Source organism: Drosophila santomea, chromosome X (assembly GCF_016746245.2).
Source record: "Drosophila santomea strain STO CAGO 1482 chromosome X, Prin_Dsan_1.1, whole genome shotgun sequence".
In the NCBI taxonomy this organism is placed as follows: domain Eukaryota; kingdom Metazoa; phylum Arthropoda; class Insecta; order Diptera; family Drosophilidae; genus Drosophila; species Drosophila santomea.
Genome location: NC_053021.2, coordinates 2,596,926 through 2,615,871, shown reverse-complemented (window position 1 = coordinate 2,615,871; position 18,946 = coordinate 2,596,926). Strand labels below are relative to the sequence as shown.

At 41.2% G+C, this 18,946-nt stretch overlaps 2 protein-coding genes across 3 annotated transcripts in view; both read right to left on the bottom strand.

Moving 5' to 3' along the window:
- LOC120457402 (GAS2-like protein pickled eggs) overlaps positions 1-18,946 on the bottom strand; it is a 49,604-nt gene that overhangs the window by 8,576 nt on the left and 22,082 nt on the right. For both annotated transcript variants that reach the window (XM_039644996.2, XM_039644995.2), the window contains exon 3: positions 13,301-13,710. In XM_039644996.2, coding sequence (XP_039500930.1) covers positions 13,301-13,468 — 168 coding nt within the window. In that variant the 5' untranslated portion in view covers positions 13,469-13,710. The remainder of the gene's footprint in view (positions 1-13,300; positions 13,711-18,946) is intronic.
- Positions 7,953-10,514, bottom strand: LOC120457403 (putative ATP-dependent RNA helicase CG14443). The gene has a single exon (XM_039644999.1). The coding sequence runs from the start codon at positions 10,343-10,345 to the stop codon at positions 8,051-8,053; it is 2,295 nt and encodes a 764-aa protein (XP_039500933.1). The 5' UTR covers positions 10,346-10,514; the 3' UTR covers positions 7,953-8,050.

Here is an 18,946-nt window from a genome sequence, read left to right as displayed (position 1 = left end):
GTGCTCTTCTGGGGTAAATGGTATTTTAGGACACATTTGGACACACAGCGTTGTTGTTGCTTGCTTCATCCTGGAGTAGAACTGCATCCTAACCAAGTGAAACTGTATGTTGTCAATATGTACATTTCGAATCTTACAATGTGGGCGCAACATTGTAATCCCAGTGTTTCAGCGCTATAATTTGCCATTGGCACATTTGACGTTTGGGGTTATGTCATCCGCAATGCGAGTTCCCTGGGCCAAAACAAAAACAAAAAGGAAAAAAAAACCTACAAAAATTAAGCTCCAATCCCATTCGGGGCGAAAACAACAACTGCAATCGTGTCTCGACGTGTCATGCATTTCCATTTGCATCATTCCATATTCATTTATGCACACTTTGTTGTAATAATTTAATATTTAAACAATATTATTATTTCTGCTTCTTCCAGCGCCTCTCTTCTTTTATGGATATCTGACAAATGCTTTATTTGGTGTTTATTGTTTCACCTTACCATAATACCCTACCCCAAATAAGGGCAACGCAAACTGCAACAAATGCGGTGACGATGATGACGCTCTGCTGACGTTTGCATGCATTTATATGTGTACATGTGTACATACATACATATATCTCAAGGAAAGCCAGAGGAGATCCAATTGAGATCGTTAACTAATTGCTAATATGCATATCATCAGTTTTCCAACTGTTCCGTTCTACGCTTAAAATATTGTATAATCAAGATGGTGGGAACTGTATAAAGACATTTCAATACCTAAATATATATTTAACTTATGGGAAAAGAGCATTTCCAAGTCGATATGTTGCTTCGCTACCTTTTTCTTTAAGGCATCTGCCTCTTGGGCTTCTTCTTTTCTTCCTCTTTGGCTCTTATCATGCCGCTTGCAAGGTAAAGCTGCAACGCCCACAACCTATTTCGGCAACCCAGAGGCGTTAAATGCATCTCTCTCGCCCCGTCTCTTTCCTATCTCTCTTCCATCTCCCTCTCTCTCTCTCGCTCTCCTTGAACAGATGCGCTACCCACGAAGTTGGTTTGGGCCTTGGTTTCACTTTGGCCGCCAGCTTAGAACCGAAGCCTTAACACAGGCACAGTCGGGGACATGTAAATAGTGTTTTCGAATAATGCGTTACTGCTATTACATAAAAAGTTGTTATGTGTAAACATAAAATGGTCCGATCTATATTTTAGAAAATATTTAAGTTTAAGTTTAAACTGTAACCTTGTGTTCTTTTCATGATTTCGGAATAAAGTTTTGATTTCTGTGGCTTGACTTAGTTTTCCTAAGTAAGGTGCTCTTTGAAGACCTCATATCTTAGACACTACTGTGGGTGTCTACATGTGCAGGTGAGTGTGGTTGCTGCAGCACCACTCCAATGTTTGTTTGGCTTCTTCCTCTTCTGAATCCGAATCTGAATCTGAATAATGCATGCAGAGTGGCGCGCGACAGAGACGGACGCACATGCATATTTGATAATCGCAGCATCACATTTTCACTTTCGAAATTCGACAGTTGACTGAGGCATTGGATAGAGGGGGTGGACGGTTGTGGAAATGGAAATTGTTATTATGACATCAAAACTTTCTTGCATCAACATCAGCGCAGAGCACGTGCCACTTGTTGTTGGTTTTTTTTTTTCTTTCTTTTTCCCCCGTCTGGAGCAAGTGCAAGTGCAGTTTGCTGTTGATAAATCGATATTGGGACACCGGAAAAAATAAATCAACGGCCGCCAGCTATCTTATCTGCCATATAGTAAAAGCAAAACGAACTAATTCGATTGGAAATGGAATCATTTGCCTATAACTGATCGGAGAATCAGTTCGGGTCACCAAATACAATCATTAGCAAGTGCAGTATTATATGTTTTACAACACTGCATTTGGATTTCAATGGTTCTCGTTTTAAAACACGTTATATACCATCAAAGATGGTAGGGTTCACCAGCCACTATCTTTTGCCAAATCCTTCTCAGCGTGTGGGCTTTAATTCAGCTATGAAAACTAAAGGTGTAACTGCATCAACTTTGTTTTCTTATCCATCTAACCCAGTGAACTGACATACACATCCGCATCCGCCTCCGCCTCTTCAGAGTCAAGTGTCGAAGCAATTAACATGACTCTTCTTCTAGTTCTACTTAGTCTTCTTATCCATATGGTTCCCAGTTCTGCTCTGGTGTTTTCTTTTTTCCCTGGGAATAGAACGTTGAGTGGGAAAGAGATGGAAAGTGGGTCGACCTGTAGTCCAACGCCTACCGCCCACGACACTCAATCTGGCCACGCCCCCTTCATATTGCAAATACGTGACGGTGATGCGGTGCAAGAACGAGAAGAAGAAGACAGCAAGGAGGCAGACGAAGAACTACAGTGATGCTTCCATTAATCGAACTATACGTGATATTAAAACAATAATTAAGTTAATTAGACGTCGAGTACACTGAACAGTTTGGTCCTTCACCTCTCCGTTGCCTTAAAAGTGTTTCACTTAACGAGACTTTGAAATAGGAAAGTTCGTTACGAGTTGTGGATGTATGACTGTAAATGGTGTGTGTGCAAAAAAAAAGGAAAAGAGAGGGCGTTATTACAGGTACGTAACGTCACGTAATTAGCTTAGATTTTTCTCTATTTTTTGCTGCGCTTTTGCCTGTGCACAAAATGTATGTCAATATGGCGTTAATAACATTACATGACTACTACTTAAAGCTATTGCAAAAAAAAAAGAAATAAACTGCAACAACAGAAATAAACTCTGTCGCATTATTTGTACCGTAACATTCGACGACGTAAGCGACGGCAAAGCAACGCAGCCAGTGCGAAAAGCATTTTTTGCTTCCGCAAAAGGCAAATTAAATAAAACAAAATTAAAGCGGGCAAAAAAACAGCAGCAGCTAAATAATAAATAAAATGACATCGCAAAAAATTCACCCGAAAAAACCGAGGAACAAATATGGCACTAACTCTTATAAAATCATCAATAAATCCACTCGAATGTTTTGCGTTAATTTATATCAATCAATGTTCAGAAATACAAAAACATTTAACTATTTATATTTATTTATCTATTGAATTTAAATATTAATAAGCTATTATTATACGGGTGGGAAATGTTATCAATTGATGCTCACTGTACCGAACAATAGTTGATTTTTGCAATTACACAGACGCATTTGTGATTCCTTCAGAGTGCCAAAGATGGGGTTTTTCGAGAGCGGGCGAAGTTACTAAGCGGATTTGCCGCCGTTTCAACTGTTATTTGTTATTTGGTAATTGTTATTATTATTTTATCTTTATTTTTGTTTTTCTTTATGACACTGATTGCCGGCGATTGGCCCCACACAAAACAGAAACAAAAAAGCGCACACAATAAACCGCGAACTGGGAGCTCAATCAAAATCACAAAACTGTCCGCGACCCATTCAAAATTATATTTCAAACGCCGTTCCATCGGCGGCTTTGTCTCTTTGGGTTCAAGGTTCTCGCATGGCGATGACTTCCTACCCACAATTCGTATTGCTTATATGGCTTTGGCAATGATAGATCGATCGATCGATTCGCTTGCAAATGATTTCTGCACAACGGAGCACAGGTAACAGCCAACAGCTAACCATGATCGATCTATCGATCTTCTCACCGAGATTCAAACACTGCTTGGCTCACCTGCTCGGAGGTCTTTTGATCTTGCTAACGGTATTTCCATAATGCCCATAGAAGGCGTTCTTTCTACCTTTTTTTTGCTTTGTTTTTTTTTTCGGACCCAAAGCTTATTGCTCTGTGTGTGTGTGTGTGTGTGGGAAAAACTTGAAGCGACCCTGACGATTGGCAATTTCGATAGAGCTGTGCAGAATCGATGAGATCACTCAGAATTGGCGATTTTCGATGACGATTGCAAAAGCCGAAGCATAGCTAAAAAAACAAAATTAGAAGCTACGACTTCCGCTTGACTTGATGCCAATGGTACTGCTAATGGGAATGGCAATAATGGCAACAAGTGTGTGCTCTCGAAATCCGAGTAGCTTAAATCCAATTAACCCAGTAACTGGGTGTATTGTTTGCAACCATATGTTAAGACAATCATGTATTAGTTTTCACCGATTTCACGGGAAAAATATTTCCTTAGGCTACTGAACAAAACACAAAAACATATCTTTCCCATTGGGTTTTTTTTCTATAAAAAAAAATGTACAATCGTCTTTTGATTGGTTTAATTACTTGTGAAATTTCAAAACTAAGCAAATTATGTACAACGTTCATAATTTGTTTTTTCATTTTTAATATATATATTTTTTTTGGTCAGCCAAATTACCCCAAAATTGGCTAAATAGCTTCAAAATTAGCAGAGTGATTTCCTTAAATGGACGCCAAACGGTCGGGTTGTTAATGACCAAGTTAAATTAGGGGAATTCTTTATAAGGTCACTTAATGCTTCTAAATGAAATGAAATATGTATTTACGATTCTAGGGCTCAGAGACATTGGGAGAAACGAAACGAAAGAGGGCAACAAACAGAGCTAAGTAGATGGGCATTTGGATACGGCCAAAACTGGCAGAATTCGATGCCAAAACTCCCCTAAACACAAACCAAAAATAAAAACAAAGAAAAAACTGAACCAAACCGAACTGGTTTATGTTGTTGTAGTCGGCCAAAGCCAAAACGAATTTTGAATGTGGGTGAAGTTGTTAAAAATGTGGCAAACGCAATCGAGGTTAGCTAGAGCTATGGCTATAGCAGGAACCCCCCTCCGGACCCTCCCACAATGATCTGTACCTCCTTGGCGCATATTTAGTTATAAACTTGAATTTAGACTCTGGCCAAATTAGAGCCGATCTACAATGTGCGAGTCGAGCGCCTATGCCCCCAGAGTGAGAGCGAGACTGACAAAATACGGCACTGCTTGGTTGCAAACATAACTAAAGATACAGGTACAGATACAGATACAGATGGATTTACAGATGGATATACCAAGATACAGAAATAGAAACAGAAAACCGACTCTGACTCAGAACAAGCCACAGATGTCGAGATCTGTTTGTCGCGCTTGTCCAATTTGTCCGATTCGGTGTGTTTCCTGTTTCGAATTGCCAAAATCCAAAGAGAGAAAAGCATTACGTGTTTTTACTAGGCAATGAATTCAATGACCGAGCTGAAGTCAGGCTAAGCTAATCTTGTGTGATCCGAATTATTTTAAGCGGTTCTCTTTTCGTCTTATAACTGAGAATGTAACTCTTTTCATAAATGGAGAAATGTTCTGGGAATGATTCTTTGTTACATGCTACCTTCTTTAAGGACCTCCCATTTACGACAATACTTTATAAATTCTAATCGGTTTAAAGTGAAGGACTTTTCCCAAAATAGAGTGCTAGCCTTTGGAAAATCTCTCCTCGAATGGCTCACGATCGTGGCGCTTCCGATTTGCCTGAGATCCTTATCGTCATTTGGCAATGAGTGAGTCACCCGGTTACCGCATTGACCGGCTCATTTTCTCCAATGGATCACGGATCTCGGATCACGGATCACGAAAGCGCCTTTAACGTATACAAAGATCATCACGGACGAATTATGGTGCGTGCTGGGGATAGAAATGGGTATGGACTATTGGGGATTGGGGACTCGGGGGGAATCGCTGCCACGCGGATCGTGCAAATTGCCTGACCATGCCGGTCTATTTGGCTATTTGTCCACTTTCGGAGGGGGCAGCAGCATTTGTTGTGTGTGTGTAAATACGGAACATATGTAAATATTAATTTTATTAAGCAAACGTGACTGCAAGATCTCGGAGCGACTTGGGGTTTGGGCTATTGGAGTTTTACAGGCTTTTGGTCTTGGCACATTGACGTCGCTGACACGACAACGAACTGTGTTTGCTTTTCATATTTGGCATTTCAATTCACAATATTTGTGCTGGCAAAAGTAGTGTGTTTCTTTTGTTTCGGTTTCGTTTTGGTTTTTCGTAATTTTGTTGTTGTTGTTTTGTTGTTTTTGGCACTGACAGCAGTTGACAGTTGCCATCACTCACGCATCCCGTGCGTGGGAACCACCTAGGGGGTGGATGTGGGGGAGTGGCGGCCTTGTCTTTGAAGTGCAACTCCGCCGGATACAAAAAAAGTGGAAGGCATATGTACGTGACAGCTTATCGTTATCGTTGCAACGGATTGTTTGTCTTCTTTGTGGTCAGGTAAAACGCATAAAGTGTGGCCAGATCAAGTAAAGATGTTAGGAAATAATAAAAAAAATAGTACAGTTATTACAAAAGACAGGTTATCACGTAGTTGATGAATAAATTTAAATTTCAAAGGCCATATTTACCAAATTAAATTTAGAAGCAAATCTATTCAACCTAACATTAAATGAATATTTCATTTCACCATTATCCTATATTGGTATAAATGTGATTGGAAGGATGTTATTAAAGCCAATTACAACGTGCCTATTGTTTCTATGCATGTCCCGTTCAATGCCGACTCCCATTTCTAGCAACACTTTTGCGCAATCTTTAATTTCCGCAATGACTCAGCGAAATCGATCAATTGTTGAATCGATTGCCTTTTTCGGACTCCATCCCACCAACTCCGCCCCCCCTTAGCGCTGACCTCTGCGGTTCTAAATTTGGAAATAGTGCAGTTACGATCGTGAGTGATTTTGTGGCTTGTGCTGGTCACGCTTTTCTGCCATCCCTAGAATGGTCATTTGCAGTTGGGAAAACTCAACAGCAAACAGCAAACTGCAAACAGCAAACTGTAAACTGCAGCACTCACACCCCACGAAAGATCTGGAATTAGTCAGCGACACTCCATAAATCAGGCACACTCATAGAGTAACCGAAGGAAAACAATCGAGTGCTCCGACTCCAGGTCCCCAGGTTCCATGTCCCCATGTCCAGTTTCACTTGGGGCAGCTGCCAATGTCTCGGGGTCCAAGCGATTAGCATACAATTTGTGGGAGGCGGGGCGGAGTGTGGTGGGGGGCTAACACTCGCGGCCATAAATAATAATCGCTAGGGGTCTTTGGCTTGCAGTCTCCGGGAGTTCGAAGTTAAAAGAGTTAAGAGTTTCGGACTGCCAGTTGGTTCCCGTCTGGCAGTTGTCGGTACAAATTGCACCGTTAATAAAGTCAAAATCGGATTAGACACGGTCCACCGCCCTCTTTTTGTTTTTTTTTTAAGTTTTCTATATTTTTTTCTGAACAAAACTCAGCTGCAAGCCGAGCCACCTGTGATATCTGTTGTAGATATAGCCGCGATATACACAACCCCTTCACACCCCAATCAGGCAAACGAACGGCCCCCCCGATCGATTGGCCAGAAATTTGATCTCGGCTGGGACCGAAATCAAATGGCCAACACAATAAATTCACCTCTAATGAATTTTGATTCATTTCCATTTGCTTTTGGCGCAAACAACTAAATAACTCTGGCAATCAATGGGCCAAAGGGGGGATTGTATGGAAAATATTGACCCATATATGTCCGAATTGGACGGTAGGCGAATCAGTAAATCGGTGACAGAAGCCAAATGATTCGATATGGATCGAGATCTAGGTGGATTTTCACAATTTACTGCACCATTATAGCGATAGAAAACAATTTGTAGAATAAATTTCGAATGATTGGTAAGCTAATTAAATTTAAATACCCTGAAAATATTTTAACTCTCTGTGAATTACTTTAGTTTATATGGCACTTATCGTATTTTCTTAGCTTGTAAAACTTTATACGCATAAGTAAATTACACATTGTAGATATCGCGAGGGATTCAGTATGAGCTGAAACAGTATTTGAATATTGATGGGCTGCAATTCACTTGCATAACGTCACGTCTTCTGAGCTCTGGATGCACAACTTTCTTTGCGGACGTGCCATCCATCCATGCCTCCCCATTCGTCATTACCAATTTTGCAGTCCAAATGGCCCCAAAAATTCTAAAAACTTCCCATTTGACATGCATTGACCCAGGTAATCAATAAACATTTATCGGACCCATTATTTATTAAGGAGGCATGCAGTTATACAATCAAAATGTTTGCCAATGATTTTCAGTTTCGGTGCATCCCAATAACCCTAACGCTTGCGATTGTAGCGTTGTGGACGATGGCGCTTTCGATTACGGGGGCGACGAGCTTGTTCTTCAGCCATTTGAAGAAGGTGCGGTTGTATTTCTTGTTTATTGTTCTTGAGAAAATCGACCACGTCCACCAAGAGCTTGGAGTTTGCCTTGGTAAAGAAACTGATGGCCTCACAGTTACGGGAACGCGATAGGCATCCCGTTCTGACCAAACGCTGGACATAGCCCTCAATGGAAATGGGGAAATCGTAATTGATCACATAACGAATGCCCGGTACATCCAATCCGCGCGAAGTCATATCCGTGGCCACTATAATATTGTAGGCACCATTGCGAAAATCTCGGATTATGACTTCCTTTTCCAGCGTAGAACGTCCTCCGTGGATGCCCTCACAGGGCACAAAGAGCCGAATGAATTCCACCAGTTCGTCCACGAGCTTTTGGCGCTTCACATAGACCACCACTTTCCCGGGACTATCGCTTGAGTCATAAATAGCAGTCAGCTCGTCCTTAAGTTGATTCATTTTGGAACGCCCATCGATTACTTCCACCCGCTGGCGGATGTTTTGTAAATCCTCGCTAGAATTGTTGATTGGACCCACGCGTATCGAGGTGTATTGGCCCATAAACTTGTTGGCCATCCGCTCCAGATTACGTGTCCACGAGGACGTGGTGATGATCAATTGGGCACGTGGACGTAGCCGACATAGCAGCCGGCAGATTTGACCCTCTAAGCCCACGTCAATCATGCGGTCGATGTCGTCTAGAACCAAATAGGCGCAACGATCCAGTTCCACCTCATGTTTTTTATCATCTATCATTTCCAGAAGGCGACCAGCAGAGGCCACCAGTAGATCGCATTCGGAATGGCTTTGCCATTGACCACTGCCCAAGAGGCAATGAGTCCTAAGCTCGCGGGGATTAGTGTAGTTCAATACCTCCTTGTGGATCAAAGTAGCAGCCTCGCGACCGTCCACCAAAATCAAGACAATGGGTCCTTTCTTGCGCCCCTTTGATCCTCGCTGCTCCTGTATATTCAATATGCCAGGCAGTAGGTAGCCCAATGTTTTGCCAGTGCCGTTACCGGAAATCATCACCAGATTTCTGCCCGCCAGGGCAATCGACCAAGTTTGCGCCTGAATGGGCGTGGGTGCATCATAGCCTTGAAGCTCTAGTCGCCCTAATATGGTCGCATCGAATCCGCTGCTGTGGAAACTCTTCATAGGCTTGGGAATGGGTCGGATATCCCAGCTGGCCAAGGTGATTTTGTGGCGTTCCCGATAAAGATCGGTGTCATTATCCACCACATCCTTCGGCTGCTTTCTGGTACCTAAGTTATTAGGGGGACTTCGGCTTTTGGGTGGGGAACGATCCCTCCAGGGATTGCGATGGGGACTACGGCTTCTGATCAAGGAGCCATTCTTGCAAACCTTTTGAGAAGGGCTAAAGCTTCTGCCCCTCGATTGAGTCTTCAGACGATTGCGCATCCCGACCCTCCAAGGATTGCGACTGCGATTGTCAGGACTTTTGAGACTCGTACTGCCGTTCGTCAGATCTATTCTGTTCTTCCAAGGATTTTGAGGTGTACTGCTGCTTCCTGATTCATATTTTTTACGATATGTTTTTACTGACTTGAAAGAGTTTGGTGATTGCCAAGTTTCATTAATGCGACGAACAGCGCTTCGTAGTCGTGAAGTTGTCTGTTTCTTGTCGCTACCACGAGAACTGGCTCCCGCATTGGATTCCGCATCGGATCCCGAATCAAATCCGGAAGCGGACTTTAAGTCGGATTTCAAATCGGATCCCGAACCGGAACCGGAATCGCTTCCGGAATGGGACCCGGAATCGGACCCAGAACTGGACCGTAAATTGGATCTTCCTCTAAAATTGCTTTTACTCATGCTACGGCTCCTGCTTTTCGACTTCGATACGTCAGCAGAACATGGTTCAGCGGAATTATGGCTCCTGACTTTCAATTTTAATTTCTGGTCCTGAGTTCCATTCCGTGTAGAGGAAAACCTATCCCTCGAAGGGCGACTCTCCGAGCCAGAGCTGGAGGATATGGAAGTTCTGGACAATCGCCTTGTACCAGAACCGCCGAATTCCAAACTCGATGAGCTCGAAGGCGTGGAATCCTTACGGAACAGTTTATTCGGCTTGTTGTTCTCTATTTTACTAACTGTTTTCTTTGGCGAAAGGCCAGAGGTCCGTTCGATTTCCTGATTTTGTTCTGCATCAGAAGCTTTGCCTTTCAAGTTTTCTATCTCCATTTCTTTAACCTCCTTAGGCATTTTCTGTAGCGGTTCTAAGAGTTAGTTCTGCGTTTTGATATCCCCGTTTTAGTTTTTCCAAAGCACTGAAATTTTTCCTTGCCAAGGCAGCGAAATGTCAAGTGAAGTGAAAAAAGTAGACAACTCTAAATTTTGGTGTTGGCTAATTTTCAGAGTGGTTATACTCGTACTCTAGTATACCCTTAGTGTTAGTCAACCAAACACATTTTTTAATTTCAATGTTGATCTTTATAATGTATAATTGCAAATTGTTGTTTATTATTATTATTATTATATAAATAATTGTGTCAGATGTCTTATTTTTAAATGGAGAATACCAGTTCCGTATTAATCTGAATGGTTTAAGTGGACTTTTATGGTCTTTAATATGTTTCACTTTCCGAGTGCAAACTGTCCCAGTTCCGGACAGAGATACCGATACGGGTTTGGACTCCGCTGGCGGAAGTGCAGAGCTCTCTTACTCAATCGAAAGACCCAAAAAAAGAGATCTGGGCATTATCTGGCTCCATTGGGCTATCTACGTATAATTGGCGACTGTGTGAGTGTCTGAATGTTTGTTCAATTAAAAGCATTCGCTGGCTTTTTATCAAATTCAATTAGCCGACGACGAAAACCAAACAAAATCCGAAAAAAACCGCGGCAACAAAGTTGCTTAATGCGGAATACAGAGGGGGGTGTAACATTTCTCTCGAATAAAAATCATAAAACTAAACAACAAAAAACAAGAAGTACATGCATGCATTGGCGAGGAGTTCTAACTATAGAAAATCCGTATAATTAACTAGATAAATTGGCAAGCAATTGGCTGTACAGATCGTTAAGGCTAATGATCGTCAGACAGTTCTCTAACGATCTCCTTTGGCTAATTGGCCCCCAGTACGGAACACCCCTCCACCCCTTTTTCCGACCACCCTTCACTTAAAGTGGCCATCACGTCGTAATTACGATCGTTGTTGAAACGATGAAGACATAAAATCGCACTGCATCGCCTCAGAATTGCTGGCCATTCAAAAAGATTTGTTTTGGCTTAAGACCCCCAATCAGCAAGACCCCATCTACAGACCGGAGTTTCAATTAAAGTTCCATTAACGCTTCGCGACACACACAATTATCAAAAATTATATTTATGCTTATGACATTTCCGGCAGCTACCCAGTTTCCCCCCCGAACTTTGGACGGTGCAAAATTTATACCCCCTGTCTGAGTCATTTCATTTATTTCGAGACAGCGCAGACAGAAGATCAAAGCAACTTCATGATTATGCTGCACGCATATCCATCACCATATCGAGCTCGAGCATTCGCCTTGGGGTGGAGTTGTCTATGGATCCATGGATGCACTCGAGTATTGGGGGGAATGTCCAACATCTTGAGGTGAGCTGTGTGTGTGTATGTGTGTTGTTGTGTGTGTGCAGTTGCAGGTGCAGCTGTGTGGCTGTGGCTGCTGGGATCGCTGTGTGTGGCTACATTGGTTGGGGGAGTGGATAATCGGCACTAAACGTACAAAAACGGCGTTACATTCAACACTTTGTTAGCAGAAACCAAGCTCAAAAAATAGTGGATTACTTATAAATTGATTGTCTCGAGGGAAAATCAAGACTAACTGCTCGCAAAATTGAGCATATAGTCACTAACTTTACAAGATTCTTTCAAATCCCTTCCCATGTCCGGCAATTACTGGATTTAAATTTACTGAATAACTAAACGATAACGACATATACTAGATTCGTTGAAAAGTATAAAGTATATCCAAATCCGTCTGTCTGATTGCTGAGTAACGGGTATCCAATAGTCGAGGAACCTTACTATAGCGATCTCTCTGGTTACATTACATATTTTCGTCGACAACAGTGTTCTATGCTACTAATGTAGGACTGGGCATAAATTCTCGGCTATGTTCCCTGAAGAAAAGCAGCAAAAGTCCACACACACTCAAAAGAAACGAGAGGAGATCGACGCAGCAGGAGACCCCCAAAGGGGGCAAGGCGATCTCGTTGCCGATACGAATCCGCAAAGCAGAAAAAAAGGATGCAACAAAATAAAAAAAACACAAAAACAGCAAAGCAGCAAAGCAGCAAAACAGAAAAACAGAAAAAATAGCTGCAACATCGGGGCAACAGCAGAAGTAAAGACAAATTGTCTACGGGTTGAGGTCTTGCTATTGGCCTCCAGCGTGACGATGTCGGGTGCTACTGGCGCCACTCAGCGCCAACCAAACAGAAACAGAAAAGAGGGCCAAAAGGCAGGGGGCAGGGATTTGTGGTTATGGCATGTGCCACCCAAACCAAACCAAGCCAAACCGAAACTGAAAACGGACTACAGACTGCAGAAAACTGAAAAACAAAACAAAACAAAACCAAAGCCAAGCAAATAGTATTAGCGATCAAAGAGAATATCATATATGCATTAAATGTAACATGTCTAGTTAACGTAACAATTTTTAACTTGGATTTGGACATTAATGATATCATCAACGATAGGCTTCTCAGCCTATTGTTATATTTATAAATTTAGTTGGTTTTAATTGACTTCTTATAAATTTAACGACTAAATGGGGTGTCCTTTGTATGTAGAATTAGGCAACTCACTCGGTAAAAATCTTTTTCTACACCCTAATTTATTATCCCTGTCCCGTTGGCTTATTTCAGTACTTCATTTAAATTATGAACTTTTCACAATTGCTTTCGGTTGAGCAACTAAGCCGGCTCAATGAACCCCCGGTGACCTGGTTTCTGTTTCTTTCTATGGTTTTCCTGCCGGAGTGCCGATGGCCAGGTAAGAAGCCTTTTAGCCGAGTTGAGTCGAGTCGAGACATAAAAGATGAAATGGAAATCTGTCGAGCTCTTGCCACTTGCAGAGTGTCGAGTTGCCGAGCTTGTGAGTGTGGTGTGTAAAGTGTGTGTGATGTGAAATGGATGGGTGGGTGGAAATGGAATGAGTATGAGTTGCGGCTTACCTTGCACAATGCCACTCCCGTGTCCAAGCGATCCATAAAGTTATCGGCATTGATGCTCAGCTCTGGATAAAGTGTGCTAAGCCACTCGGCCAAATCCTCCCTCATGGCCTCCAGATATTCCTCGCTGGATTTAAATGGCCTATATGGCCTCGCCTCCAACATGGCCATTGCGTCGGGCTTATATTGAATCCTTCTAAAATTCTATTCACAGCTTCTTCGCCTTTGCCTTTGCTTTTGCTTTCGATTTTTAGATATTTTTATTTTTGGTTATCTATATATGTATGTATATATTTTTGTGGTTTCTCAGACCTTAGCAAAGATTGGTCGTCGTATTTTCGTTACGCTTCTGGCTGCAGTGCATCGCGTCTGGTTCGGATTAGCGTTTCGGTACGGTTCGGTTCGATATTGAGCTGAAAGAAATCAAAAGTATAAACATAAATTAACATTTTGTTGGCCAAATATTTTGTTTGTATGCTGCGGAAATGCAAGAATTTCCTAAACTCCTCGTCTGAAAATCTCGTTGATTGATGATATGTAATCAGATTGCCAGCGAGTGGATAATAAATTTTAAAAAATTGTTGCACCAAAACGGCGTAAATTTATGATTGTGCCACTGCAGCTGACATAATTATGGTACTGAAAACCGCAGCGGCAACGGCAACGGCAAACCACCGCCGCCGGCAAAACAGCAACTGCAAAGTTATACAAATAAAATCAATAAATAAAACATAAAAGTCGGTAACTTGAAAAAGGCCCAGACAAACCAGCGGCAGCCTCTAGAAAAATAAAACAAAATCGGTATTGGGGCGCCGGGTTAATGGCATCTCACACCCAAGTTCCCCATTTTGTTCAGGTTTTTTTTAGTTTTTTTTTAGCCGCTGCTCATTAACAGCAGCAACTAATTGGCGGTAAGCCCAATTGAACTGTGAACTTCGGCCAGAAGGAGATTAATGTCGAAGACGATAGCCAACAGGCAACTGCCATTCAAGGCCAGTCATAAAACTTATGGCTTATCAGAAGCATTTATCGAATAATCGTTGCATAAGGATGCCGCAACAGGATTCGACCTTGGGCCATCAGAACAGGTTGCTGTTATCGCCATCCGCTCCTCATTAATCCTCATCCTCATCCCCATCCAATGGAATTAAACTTTTGCTAAAGGGCTCCCAGGACAAAGGAAACCGAAGCGCAACTTTGTGTATGTAAGTGTTAAATATGTATATTGCAACATGCAATAAATATGAAAAAGAAGTCCGTTATATAGTTTATGGTTAAAAAGTAACTTAACTCTCAACCTTAAATGGCAACATGTAGCACAAATTTCTAACTGCAAAGCAGAACCTCACCATAGACACACATGCTCTATTAATAATAAATTATGATAATTAGGCCAAGGTGCTGCTGGGCTAGGTCGAAAATGTTGTATCTTGTATATTGTAAGAGCGATCCAATCGATAGGTAATCATAAAAACGCCATGGGAGAAAGAGTGGGAACAAAGCTGAAAGAAATCGAATCCCATTCGCACTGGAATTCCGCTGTTCGTTGTTTGGGGTTTTTGGTTTTTAGAGATCGCTGTGTGTATTTTAAATGTTTTGTGTATTTAATTCGCCTGGCTATTGAATCCATTGGTCCCCGAAGCTGTATTAAGCGCTTGCGCAACCGCCTCATTCCCGATGAGGCTGGTCTTAATTAAGGCGCACCGATTTGGCCACTTACGTGTTTTTTCAAAGCGATCAGGCGGATTCGGAATCGGATTGTGATTGCTATTCGAATTCGGATTCGTATTCGTATTTGTTTTTGCATTCGGACAAGTACAAAAAACTTCCATGTGTGTGTTGGCTAATTTGCTGACCATTGATGTACCAAAAAACTTACCTCCGGGGGGTTTGGTTTTTGGGTAAATCCGCATCTCATCCCCCGGATTTCACTTTCGCACTTGCGAAAATCTTTTTGCCTAGATCGATCAATCCATTCATATGCCACGCCCCCCTGCTGTTGACCCAAGTCAGAGAATAACTAAAAAAACAAAAATGAAACAAAAGTTGCAAGCTTTCGAGACAAACATATATGCAAATGCTCGCTGGCCTTTTGTTCGAATGATTAGCGGTATTTTTGAAAGTGAATTTAATTAAAAAATCCGCATCCAAACACAGCGAAATGTATGTATATACCGCACACACATTTTGCATAGGATGCGTCGCGTCGTTGGCATCGATTCGCATATAAGGTCTGCCCCATTCCATTCCAATCCAATGCGATCCAATCTCCTCCCATCGCCAAGTCCGGTAATTGAATGCCCATCCAAAGTAAGTTTTTTTTTGCTTTGTTTTTTTCTTATTATTTTGTATTTTGGCCATTGCCGATTTCCACATTCGAAACTGTCATCACACAACTCCCCCGCAACTTCCCAACGTTTTCTACATTGTTTTCCAATGCTTCTCCATTCTGTGAGGCGTGAAACTTGTCCCTTATCTGACCAAAAGTTCCCAGACTCGATGGCAATTGGATTGGTGGGTTCCCATATATACATACATATATAGTATATTCGTTATTAGATATTGCAGCAATTGTTCAATATGACCTTGTCTATCGGAAGAGAACAGCTTCTATATCAAAGGGCTTAAGTAATCAACCAAGGCGTACAAATAAAAACTTCTTATCTTTTGTTGTCATGCCTATAATTGTTATTGGATCATTTTCTAATTCAGGTATATACAAGTGTATTTTTGTATATACGACTATAAAAAAAATAAGAATGTGCTCATTTTGTTTGCAGTTTGGCTATTTTTAATTTTATTAAGTTCTTCAAACTAACATAACAAACTTCAAGCAACAAGTGAACTAATGAATTCCCCTAGCTCCCCAATACTTTTAATACTTCGCCTTTTCCCCACTTTTGACAATAGCAAAGTGTGAATTGCCGGATGACAGTAAAAGTGATCGAGAGTGTGAAGCGATAAAGTTTTGGCTTCAACATGACAGTGGGCATGGAAAATATGTTATAAAAGTAACGAATTCAATCTTTTTGTTGCTGCTGCTGCTGCTGCTCTTGTTGCCTTTTTCAATTAACAATTACTAAAGTGGCAAAAGAGATAGAGTTTGTGTTTGCTGTTCGGTCATGCGGTAGAGTTTCACAATGCTGTCATATCGATATACGATGGACCCAATAGGATAGTTATACCAGACACTTTGGGACTTCAAGTGCGAGTCAAACAAGACATCAAGTATCTGTTGCATATTCCAGAGATACACATCGGCTTTTGGTTGTTTATGCACAAAATATCAGCCTGATTAAAGCAGTAGAAAAAAATTATGTAAATTATAAGATAAAAGAACTAGTGATAATGAGGTGTTATAGTCCAATTCCAGTTATAGTAACATTTATATAGATAGGTTAATAGTAACCTTTTTTCAGTGTACTCCCAAGAGAGTTCTCCTCCACATATTTTCTTTTCATGCCACCCAAACGTTCAATGACACTTGAGGCGACAATCGAAACGATTTTGTTGCAGGCCCACAACATTTAATTGGAGTGCAGTTCACACTCCCACTCCGCCCCTTTGCCAACAGCTCCATTTCCAATTCCATTTCCATTTCCAATTTCAATACCAATTCCACTTCCATCTCCGTCGCCGTCGCCGAACACTCTCGAAATCATCCGAACTTGATGCACTCGCATCTGTCAGAAATTTCAGTGTCGAATGTGGTCCATGGACCATGATTTTGACAGTGCCCGTGTGTACAATATGGATATGGAATGGATGCAACTCCGTCTGCGTTGAGTGCTCCCCATTCAGCAACAACATTTGAAATCTCGTTCAAGTGCAAAAGTTATTTTCACAAGTTATTATCTATCCATTTTCAGCCATTGAGCCAACAACAGCAACAACAATGGTAACACAGCACTCGACTGGAGTTGTTCCCCCTTATTCGCCCTCTTTTGCATATGCACATATACCATGCACCATGCCCATATGGAATGTTTGGCTCCTTTTGTGGCCGTTCCCTTTTGGCTCCTTTTGTCTGTTGATGCATTGTCATCATCATCATCATCCACCCATCAGCGGACCCATTGCATTCCATTCCATCTATGTACAGATATATATATATATATACATATATGTATTTTATATTTCCATTATCAGCAGTAGATGTCAGCACTATCCCCTGTTTCTCCTCATTTTCCGCATTTTCCCCGCTCATTTGGTTAAATGCACTTGCCGGAGTTTCCTTTTTGACGCTTTGTCTCTGTTTCGTTTTGTCATTTACGGCTAAATCAATAGACGCCAGACAAAAGGAGAACCGGCGCCTCCATTTTGTAGTTAAGAATCAAAAAATATAGTGAGCAAAAAAAATTTCTGGCATAGAGTGGCTTTTGCATGTGATTACAGTGGTTTGCGTGATCAAAAAAATATAAACCATATTAGCTTACATTTTCTCTAACCAATCTGCATAGTTTGAGCGCCGGCGGCTTTGAATTAATTTTATTATAATTAATAGGTACAAATAACGATAACGATTTATCGCATGCCATCTAAATTTTACATTTTTGAACCAACATATGGTATATGTCTTTAAAAAATTGCATATTTTATGGGAATTTCATGGGAAAACGTGGAGCTACAATATGATATTAATTTGGTGATTTTGGACAGATGTAAACATTAATTTATATGTTATACGTTATTTATGCACATTTTAATTATTTATTGCAAAATTGAATATTAATTAAATGAGTTATGCTTACATTTCCCATGGTCCCACTTTGGACCACAATTTTTTATATCAAATGGAACGTTGATCGTTAAATTGATATAATCTTCTATTTGTAACAACTCAGAAGCACTGTACAATTTTCATGTTCATACGGATACTTATATATTAGTCAGTTGGTGTTGGACACTGACGGTGATGTCGGCTGACGATTTTATTGGAGTGCGGTGGAGTGGGTGGCGTGTGTGGGAGGACGACGACCTTGGACTAGCTGAGGGAACTACGGCGGGGAAGGGGAATACGAGAGTGGGAGGATACCAATGAGCGGGTAAGGAAATTCACTGGCAGCGGGCCAAAACTAAAGTTCAGCAAACTGACTCACCCAAAAGCAACAAGAACAACATCGAATTATATGGGGAGTACAAAGAGAAACGTTTTTTTTTTAGTTTTTTTTTTATTTCGTCTGGCCTTAAGTAGATCAAACTTCCACTCACACACATGTTAACCTTCTAAAGCCGCTATATCATTTAAAAGGGCAAAGAAAACACAACACAATATTATACAAAAACCAAAGAACTGCAAATCAGCGGCAGCAACAACAAAAACTTGTCGCTCAATGGCCGCTTTTTGTAGAAATGTCGCAGAAACTTAATTTACAATTTATTTTGCCTCCGTCTGTGTAAGCAAAAAAAAACAAGAGAGAACGCTATAGTCGAGTTCCCCGACTATCTGATACCCGTTACTCAGCTAGTGGAAGGGAGAAGGAGAGTCTTAAACACAATTTTTGGCGGTTTGTAGGCGTTATAGTGGGCGTGGCAGAAAGTTTTTTGACAAATCGATAGAAATTTACAAGACCAATATAAAAATGAAAAAATTTCAAAACATTTTTCAAAAGTGTGGGCGTGGCAGTTTTGGGCGGTTTGTGGGCGTTA

Bases quoted from the DNA above. Each gene is read 5' to 3' on its own strand.
- LOC120457403 (XM_039644999.1), bottom strand. From the start codon at position 10,345: ATGCCTAAGGAGGTTAAAGAAATGGAGATAGAAAACTTGAAAGGCAAA.